Below are 9,703 nucleotides of genomic sequence, written 5' to 3' on the forward strand. Positions count from 1 at the left end.
GGAGGTGGCCATCGGGAGCCTCCGCAGAGACCGGGATTTCCTGCCATGGAGGGTGGGTGGGCAGGGAAATGGGGACATAAATGCTCAAAACACAGGCAGCTGCTCTGAATCCGAGGTCCACCAGGTGCTCTGCTGTTCCCTCCACCAAGAGATCTGACCCAGGGCTTCGGGGAGAGGGGGGGCGGGGTCCCGGGAAGAGGAGGAGAGCTGGAAAGGACTGAGCTCCAGCCCTTCTTTTTTTTTTGGTTAATCCTCACCCGTTTTTCTACTGATTTTTTATTTTTATTTTTACTAGAGGCCCGATGCACGAAATTCGTGCTAGGGGCTTGGCCCTTGCAGCCCCAGCTTCGTCCGTAAGGTCGTTCGGAAGGACGTCGGGAAGGTCATTCGACATTCGGCTGTCCAGTCTAATTAGCATATTATGCTTTTATTATTATAGACTTTTAAATATATTTTTATTGATTTCAGAGAGGAAGGGAGAGGGAGAGAGAGATAGAAACATCAATGATGACAGAGAATCATTGATCAGCTGCCTCCTGCACGCCCCCTACTGGGGATCGAGACCGCAACCCAGGCCTGTGTCCTTGACCGGAATCGAACCCGGGACCCTTCAGTCCGCACCGGCCAGGGCAGAACTCCAGCCCTCCTTCAGCAAGGCCCTGCGCTGCCAGGGGCTCAGGGCGAGGCCTCCCTGAGGGGCTGGCCGGGCAGGAGGCAAGGGCGTTGAAATGCCCAGGAAGAGATGGGGTGGAAAAGGCATTTCCCGCCAATGGTGAGAATTCTTTGTAGACTGCAGGTTCCCACAGCACCGAACGGGGCTGCCAGGAGGCCCCTTCCACTTCCGGAAGCAGACACCCCGGGCAGGTGACCGGGAGCCCCTGCCCTCGGGGACGCTTCCACCTGCACCTCTCACGTCCTTCAGGCCACGTCACCCCAGGCTCCACGGGGGGCCCGGGCTCAGGCTCCCACCTGCTCCTCCTCCTGGGCGGCTGGTGCCAGACCCTGTGCCCAAGGCTGCTCCTGGGGTTCACACAGCAGACCCACCAGGCACTGCGGTGCCATGGGAACCAGAGCTTGCTTTGCCGAACGGATGCTGCATGTCTGGGATGGGCAGATTTTTACCAACCACCTAAATCCAGAATGTGCGTTGGAACCCAGATCGAGTGTCTACTGACCCAACACAAGTGAGCAGGAAGGAGTCACGTGGGCTGGGACTCAGGACCCACTTGTGGTTTTTACCTCCCGGGCCTCACTTCCTGTCTCTGCCGCCTCCGGGCCACACCCCGCGGGTCAGTGAGGACCACACCGACGTGACCACAGGGAGGGTTTACAGTGTCTGAGCATCTCCGCTCCAGGGCCTTCTTAAAAAGGTTCATCTTTATGTGTTGATTTCAGAGCGAAGGGAAGGGAGAGAGAAACATCAAGTTGCTGTTCCACTTATTGACACACTCATTGGCCGCTCCTTGGATGTGCCCGGACCGGGACGGACCCTTGGCGTCGAGGGATGACGCTCTAACCAACCGAGCCCCTCAGCCAGGGCGCAGGGGCTGTTCACAGACCTAAGCGTTGTAAACAGGGAACATTCTAGTCTGCAGCCACCAAGTGAGCAAAGCCTACAAACTGTGATATGTGCTAAGGATTTTTAAATCTTTAAAAGGGGAAAGAAAAAAAAAAGATTTCAAAACAATCTTACACTGAACAAGTTTGTAAAAATTTCCTGATGCTGCTGCTTTTAATTTGTTAAGAAATCAAACGTGCCCTGATCAGTTTGGCTCAGTGGATGGAGCGTCGGCCTGCGGACTGGGGGGGGGGGGTCCCGGGTTCGATTCCGGTCGGGGGCATGTGCCTTGCTTGCAGGCACATCCCCAGTGGTGGGTGTGCGGGGGGCGGCTGGTCGATGTTTCTCTCTCATCGATGTTTCTGGCTCTCTATCCCTCTCCCTTCCTCTCTGTAAAAAATTAATAAAATATATTAAAAAATAAAGAAAAAAGAAATCAAACGTTACTCATGTTTTTAGCGCTATATTCACACACAGTCCAATACAGGAGCGTAAACAGTCGACTGTGCTGATGGAACGAATGGCAACAACACCCAGCAGGTAGCTTAGAGGACAACGTCTGCATCCATCAAACGCATCGCGAGGGCATTGTCTTCCCAACTAGTCTGTGTGGCAACACAGAGGGTGAAGCCCCCCGCGACCCAGAGCCCGGTCATTCCTGTGCAGGCAGGCAGGGCCCGGACCTGGGCCAAGCCAGGCCCGCATGGCACCACGAGGATTTATTCATTCACCGCGGGATGCGTGCCCCTCTTCGAAGGGCCCCACAGGGTTCTGTCCCACGGGTCACACAGCTAATGCGCGCAGTTACCGTTGTAGCCGTCGAGGGCCTGCGAAACCACGTCCTTGGCCACGGTCTCGTAGACCAGGTCCTGGGAGGCGTCGTGGAGAACTCCGTCCAGCTTGAAGGACCAGTCTGTCTGCTGGTTATTGACAACTCCTCTCCGAGTATCTTTTTTTAAGTGAATATCGATGGTCTAGGAAGAGAGGAGATAGGGAGGGAGGGAGAGGGAGACGGGGAGATAAATGCGTATTTGTTAGGAAATGGCTGTAAATTGGCGTAAAAAAATCACCGACGGCCGAGGGGGAGGTGAGGTGACCCTTGGGAAGGACAGGGGCTCTGGGCAGGCTCATGTCTGGGTGACTTCCTGGGGAGGGAGGGAGGGAAGGAGGGAGGGGCAGTGCGGACCCATCTCTCCCCGGTTCACAGGGGGATGTCGTGGCCCCACCTCTGATACGGGGTCAAGCACATGCACCATGTTCTTACTAAACTGCTTTAGCACAGGGGCGCCTTTATTATTATTTAAAAAAATATTTTTATTGATTTCAGAGAGGAAGGGAGAGGGGGAGAGAGATAGAAACATCAATGATGAGAGAGAATCATGGATCGGCTGCTTCCTGCACGCCCCCCTACTGGGGATCGAGCCCGAAACCTGGGCCTGTGCCCTTGATGGGAATCGAACCCGGGACCCTTCAGTCCGCAGGCCGCGCTCTCCCCGCTGAGCCGCACCGGCCAGGGCTAAAGGGAAACTTATTAACCAAGACGACGATGGAAACTGGGAGTGGGGAGTTTCCTCACCAACAGCATCGCAGGGGAATGGCTGGGCCTGGGGGACCCTGGAGTCCTGTCTGATCACCCGAGCGAGCGAGGCGGACGGAGAGAGGCAGCGAGGGCACGCGCGTCGCACTTACTTTGTTGTCATCGCCGTATCTGATCATTTCATGAGCAAAGTCGTCGGTGGGTCTGACACGGACAAACGCGTGCACTTTCTTCCTCGTGCTCATCCTCGCTGGAGAGGAAAACAGGACAGTGTCAGCGGCCGCCCGTCACCAGGCCACAGCGAGAGGCTGTCACTCCCCAGGCCACAGCGAGGGCTGTCACTCCCCAGGCCACAGCGAGGGCTGTCCGTCACCAGGCCACAGCGAGGGCTGTCCCTCCCCAGGCCACAGCGAGGGCTGTCACTCCCCAGGCCACAGCGAGGGCTGTCCCTCCCCAGGCCACAGCGAGGGCTGTCCCTCCCCAGGCCACAGCGAGAGGCTGTCCCTCCCCAGGCCACAGCGAGAGGCTGTCCCTCCCCAGGCAGAGGAGGAAGGAGTGGTGTCCAGTCCCCGGGAGCCATCTCCCTCTCCCCCGGCGCATTTCAGGGCTCTGCCCACAGGACCTCCTGCTCTCCAGGTGGCCGTGTCGTGCCCACCCTCGACCCCACCCCTAGGAGACTGGAGTAAAGGCTCAGACGCTCCCTCCTGCCCCAGCCCTCCCGCGCCCGTCTCAGGTGTGGTTTCTAGAACTGCTCCGCGTCTGAGTCCACTGTTCACTGTATTTTTCTTGAACGTACTTACCATGAAAAGCATTAAAACTAATTCTCTTCTTTAAAAAAATAGTGTTATTGATTTCAGAGAGGAAGGGAGAGGGAGAGAGAGAGAAACATCAGTGAGAGAGAGAATCATGATCGCTGCCTCCTGCACGCCCCCCACTGGGGATCGAGCCCGCAACCCGCTAGCTCATAATCAAGTATTCTTTCTTCTCCGGCACTCCATCGAGAAAAAACCACAGATAGTCCCCTCCTTCCTCTTCTCCTGAAACTAACTGGAGTCTCACCATCTTCTTTCAGACAGAAACACCTATATGTGTAATCCTGTATTTGTATGATCACAAATAATTACCATGACTAATGAAATGCTGAAATAAATGTCTGATAGAATGCTTATAGATACAAGGGATGGGGGGCGATTTAAGTAAAGGACCCTCCTAATAGATAGAGCTGTCCTATAATGGAAAACATGTTCTCAAGGCAGGACCATAAACTCCACAAGCAGTAAAGCAAACTCAAGAGATGCTACAAAACGGGAGAGTTAACTGATCTCTAAGATCCTACCCAAATATCAAAGTATAAATATTTCTAAAAACAGAATTGTAACAGCATGAATGGGCCTGGAGAGCATTGTGCTAAGCGAAATAAGCCAGTCAGAAAAAGGTAAGTATCACATGATCTCACCCATATGTGGAATCTAATAAATAAAATTAACTGATGAACAAAATAGATCTAGAGACATAGAACCATGAACAGACTGATGAATATCAGAGGGAAGGTGTGTGTGGGGTGTGCGTGTGTGTGGTGGGGGGAGAGATGAACCGGGGAACTTATGCCTATATGCGTAGCCCACGGACAGACAATAGTGTGGCGCAGGCTTGGGAGGGTGGGTGCAAGGAGGAGGGGTCAATGCGGAAACACACACTCACACACACTCACACACACTCACACACACACACACACACACTCACACACACACACACACTCACACACTCACAAAAACCAAAGTGGACACCTGTATACTTTCAACAATAAAGAAAAATAAAAAAATAAAAACCACAACTGAATTGTACAACCCTCCAAGGATAACTATGAAGTCTCGTCTTTATTGGGTATTAGTCTCACTGTCAAATTACACTAGGCCTGCTCTCCTGACAGTGTCTGCACAGAGCATTTAACACTAATTAGACAGTAAGTTTTGGTTCTAGCATTGACATCGAGTATAGAAGCAAAAGGGTTATTAAATAGAAGTAATAATTGCACAGATTCCTATTGTCTCAAGGGGAACTTAAAAAACAATCAACTCTCGCCCTAGCCGGTTTGGCTCAGTGGATAGAGCGTCGGCCTGCAGACTAAAGGGTCCCAGGTTCGATTCTGGCCAAGAGCACATGCCCGGGTTGTGGGCTCCATCCCCCCCACCCCTTACCCGTAGGGGGCGTGCAGGAGGCAGCCAATCAATGATTCTCTCTCATCATTGATGTTTCTCTCTCCCTTCCTCTCTGAAATCAATGAAAAACAAACAATCAACCCTTTAGGTGCCTCTTATACCCTGATAAAAAGGATTAAATATTGAGAGAAAATGTCAAGAGCTCTATGAAAAGCTAAGTAAAAACCTATCTGTAATTACCAATTGCACTCACCCTAATTAAGTCATACTAGAACACATGATACAGGCCTAGCAAAATATACAAAATGATCTCATTGTTCAAAACTATTGGGAAAATGAACATAATACGATTTTAAATTATTCCAAGGTTTTTAAAATGGTTCCAAAATTTCTAATTTAACAAATTTTTCTAGGACCACCGAATATATTTTTCTTTCCTTCTTTCTCCTTTTAAAAAATAATTTGAATACCATCAAGTAGTTTGTGGTCATGCAGTCTTAAGACTGGGCTCTGAAATTTCAATAATTTCACTTTATGGAACCATAAATCTAAAGGCAGAATGCTAACAGCTCGTTTACAGTTAATGCTCCATGTGTACAAAACGACTCTGAACAGAGGCAAAGTTGAAGGAGGCTGTGTGTGTGTCAGATGCTTCTCTCTCGAACTCCCTGCCAGGTTGGATCAGTTCAATCAGAAAGGAGCCCAGCTGGTGTGGCTCAGTGGCTGAGCGTCGACCTAGGAACCAGGAGGTCACAGTTCGATTCCTGATCAGGGCACATGCCCGGGTTGTGGGCTCGATCCCAGTGCGGGGCGTGCAGGAGGCAGCTGGCTAATGATTCTCTCTCATCATTGACGTTTCTGTCTCTCTCTTCCTCTCCCTTCCTCTCTGAAATCAATAAAACTATTTAGGAAGGAAGGAAGGAAGGAAGGAAGGAAGGAAGGAAGGAAGGAAGGAAGGGGACTCCATTACTCACCACCAGCTCTGCCCTGTTGCCCCTAAAATAACCGGTACTTTCCTGGGGCAGGAGAGAGGAGTTGAGGCTAAAGAAAATGCCTGGATGCTTGTGGAAAAGACAACCAACAAAGGAATTTACTGACTTTATGAGGAATTAGGAAAGCATGAGGCACACGGAGCTGACTCCATTTCACCTTCAAATTGGAGAAAAGCATTATCAACAGAATTATTAAGAGAAAAACAGCTTGCTGGGGCATTGCAAAGCGCTCTAACACTGTGGGCTATTGCAAAACTGACATGATGTTTCATAGGTTTTAAAAGCTAATTTCCAAGAGCTTTATTGTAAAGAAAAAGCCAGGACAGATTCCTTCTTCTTTGTGCTTGTTAACCCTCACCTGAGGATATTTTTTCCATTGTTTTTTGAGAGAGAAATAGAGGGAGGGAGGGAGGAAGGAGGGGGGGAGAAAGAGAGAGAGAAACACTGATGTGAGAGACAGACATCGATTGGTTGCCTCCTGCACTTGCCCCCACTGGGGCCGAGGACCAAACCTGCAACCCAGGTAGGGATGTGCCCTTGACCAGAAATTGAACCCATAAGCCTTCTAACCACTGAGGCACACTTGTCGGGGCCGGATTTCGTCTTTTAGTTAAAGTTCATTATTGCATTTTTTAAAAGCACATTAAATATAAATGGTAACATTTTACATGTATTATCTAAGAGAGGTTCAGTGACTGTTACTGGCTAAAAACGATTCGATGTTTTAAAAACATGGATGTCCCTCCACACCTCTAGACACCACTTGTGGTGACCACTTGATCTCCTCTCTTAATTATATTCACTCTCAGGTGGCATTAAGTACCTATAGAAGCAAGTTAAACAGAGACAGGCCCTGCCCTTTCTGTTTAGTGTCAACGATGTGGACATAAAACTCCAACCCCAGTTACAAGCCTGTCAGAGGTCGGATCAAGTCAGCAAACGAGTTACTTTCATATTTGCCTGTTGTAGAGTGTGTCCACCTCGACATGCCTCAGGTGATGACGGCATGAACGTCTTTTCCGCCAGGGGAGCATTCAGACCTTTTAATTGTTAGAAAACGAATGTGAAAGGCCCTCAGGTGAGCAGAGGTCACGGCTTGTCCAATTTCAGTCCTGAAATCCTTGTCGGCAAAACTGATCTTGAGAAACGAAAAGCCACAAGTAGCTCTAACACCAGCTCCGAGCTGAAGAAACTGAAGAGAACCTCTCCCCTCTAAGTTCACTTTGGTGGAGATTACTGGGAAGTTGAGAGTAGAGGGAGGTGTGTTTTGACTCCAGCAAACACCCTCAACCTCTAAAGCTCTGGGAACCATTCCCCAGAGCAGTCTGAGGGACCATCCTCCTCCTGAGAGGTACCTATTAGGGCCGCCTCTGGGGGTCGGTGCCCACAGGTCCCTCTTGGCAGCCCCCACCCACGGACCGCACAAGGGCCGCGCAGGCCATCTCCAAGCATCACCCTCCCCTCAGAGCCGGCCCCTTCTCTACCATGCAACTGGCCAACATGCACATGCAGTCGCCTGTCTGTGCTGCCCAAGGCCCTCCCCGTGCTCACACCCATGGCCCCACGTATGCCAGGAGCCATGCCCATCCCCAGAGGCAAGCCTTCTCTGCTTCTCTACTCACTGCACCCTCCTGCACCTCTGCTACTCAGCAGCCCCTCGGCACCCAGACCTTGGGGACCCCATGCACCTCGCACTTACTGAGATGCTTGTTACTGTTCTTACGCCACATCATCTGAGCAGGTTTCGGCTCCCCAATGACATGACAGGCTGCTGGGGGAAAGGACTGTGCCTTTTATGTGAATCCCCCCTCAAGGTCCACAGCAGTCCCCAGCACAGAGCAGGTGCCCAAGAAATGGTGGTGGGTGGTGACGGTCATGGCTGGAAGTCAGAGGGGCGCTGCGTCTCCACATGTGGGTCCATCCTCGGTCACTACTGAGAGAGTCCCCAGGGGCATGAAAGGCCACTCCCCTCCCACACCCACCCCGAAGCCCACAGCCCCTCTAGGAGGACACTCACTTTCCAAGCACCACTTTCAAGAAGCGATGCTCTGCCCCCTTCACCACGCCCTCCCTTTAGTGAGGCCCGCCTCCCGCAGGTCCTTGTGGGGAATGCTGCTCCCTCACGGGGCTGCTACCATTAGATATTTCTGAGTGGCCACCAGGAAGCCCCCTGCTGTAGAGGCTCGGGGTGTCTTCGTTTGTTTGGGGGGGGGATAGAATTGCCCCCAAGCACCTGACGGCTCAATAAAAGGAGAGGGGGCACACGCGGGGAAGGTGGGTACCAGGTGAGTTCCTATCTTACAGCGCTCCTGCCAAGGCCAGGGACTCTCACGGGAAACCTCATAGCCAGAGCGGCAGCAGCATCGGAACCAGCCCAAAACAGGGTCCAAACGCACCCAGCCTTGGGCTAAACAAAATACTCGGATCCACGCAGAAACTGGCCTTTCTCCTTTCCTCACCCAACATGTCGGACCCCTATGTGGAGTCTGGGAGGCAGTGGGCCTTAGGACCATCCCTGTCCTTCTCTGGAGCAGTTTTCTCATCTGTAAAGCAAAGGGCTCGGACTGGCGAGCCTGAAAACCGTTAAGAGCAGAAGAGCCTGGAATACCTCTGGCTCCCAGCCTCGCATCCTCGGAATCTCGGGCGCGACGTAGGACCCTCGTGGGGACAGGGAACGTTAGATCTGAAGACTCTAAGCCTCAGCCAGTCTGAAAGGGCCACCCCGCGATGCTGCGCCCGGGTTTCACCGGTCAGGGAGCGATGCTGGGGAACTCCTGGGTGGAGCGATGTTCGGATCTCAGCCGCTGCCCGCCGCCCCGGCGTACACCCACTCCTCTCCGACCTCCCTTCACCCCACCCCGGCGGCGCGTGGGCCCTGCTTACCGCCCCAGAGGCAGCAGTCCTGCCGCAGCACCACCACTGCAACTGCTGCGAAGGAAAACCCGCGCGCGCAGCTGCCAGGTTGTGTACACGGTCGCCATGGCAACGGGCCGCTTCCGGAGGTCCCGGAAGTATTGAGGTAGTGGCGGAAATGAAGTCCGCGGTCCTCGGTGGAGATACGAGTAAGGTCAGGGCAGCATCAGGAAAACAGGAGATGGGATCGCTGATTCTAGGAAGAATGCGGCAGCTGCAGGTGCGAGACAAGGGTCGAGACAGCAAGGGAACGAAAGCTGCGCACGAACCAGGAAGCGGGGCAGCAGGGCTTCCGGCGAAGAACCGGCTCCGACTACGGCGGCCGAGCAGGCCCGTAAACGGGTGAAGATGGTGGAGGACGGCGCGGAGGAGCTGGAGGACCTGGTGCACTTCTCCGTGTCCGAGTTGCCGAGTCGCGGCTACGGCGTCATGGAGGAGATCCGCCGGCAGGGCAAGCTGTGCGACGTGACGCTCAAGGTACCGGAGGCTGGCGGCGCGGGGCTGAGGGAGCAGGGACCGAGGGGAAGACAGAGGGGCGGGGCCC

At 53.0% G+C, this 9,703-nt stretch overlaps 2 protein-coding genes and 1 long non-coding RNA gene across 4 annotated transcripts in view; 1 reads left to right on the forward strand and 2 right to left on the reverse strand.

Moving 5' to 3' along the window:
• KIF9 (kinesin family member 9) overlaps window positions 1-7,280 on the reverse strand; it is a 34,543-nt gene extending 27,263 nt beyond the window's left edge. Inside the window, exons 1-4 of the mRNA XM_014540501.1 lie at window positions 7,195-7,280; window positions 3,248-3,345; window positions 2,351-2,532; window positions 2,030-2,102 (exon numbers count right to left, since the gene is read on the reverse strand). Of these exons, the coding sequence (XP_014395987.1) occupies window positions 2,030-2,102; window positions 2,351-2,532; window positions 3,248-3,345; window positions 7,195-7,234 (393 nt within the window). The 5' untranslated portion in view covers window positions 7,235-7,280. The remainder of the gene's footprint in view (window positions 1-2,029; window positions 2,103-2,350; window positions 2,533-3,247; window positions 3,346-7,194) is intronic.
• A 9-nt stretch (window positions 7,281-7,289) lies between these two features.
• On the reverse strand, window positions 7,290-9,489 carry LOC106726269. The gene is made up of 3 exons (XR_001362298.1): window positions 9,130-9,489; window positions 7,946-8,179; window positions 7,290-7,384 (listed from the first exon to the last, which is right to left on the reverse strand). It is a non-coding gene; the product is annotated as an uncharacterized LOC106726269 (long non-coding RNA).
• A 2-nt stretch (window positions 9,490-9,491) lies between these two features.
• The window catches only part of KLHL18 (kelch-like family member 18), a 42,637-nt gene continuing 42,425 nt past the window's right edge, over window positions 9,492-9,703 (forward strand). For both annotated transcript variants that reach the window (XM_014540522.1, XM_014540523.1), the window contains exon 1: window positions 9,492-9,636. In XM_014540522.1, coding sequence (XP_014396008.1) covers window positions 9,508-9,636 — 129 coding nt within the window. In that variant the 5' untranslated portion in view covers window positions 9,492-9,507. The remainder of the gene's footprint in view (window positions 9,637-9,703) is intronic.

This window comes from Myotis brandtii, unplaced genomic scaffold, assembly GCF_000412655.1.
Source record: "Myotis brandtii unplaced genomic scaffold, ASM41265v1 scaffold246, whole genome shotgun sequence".
In the NCBI taxonomy this organism is placed as follows: domain Eukaryota; kingdom Metazoa; phylum Chordata; class Mammalia; order Chiroptera; family Vespertilionidae; genus Myotis; species Myotis brandtii.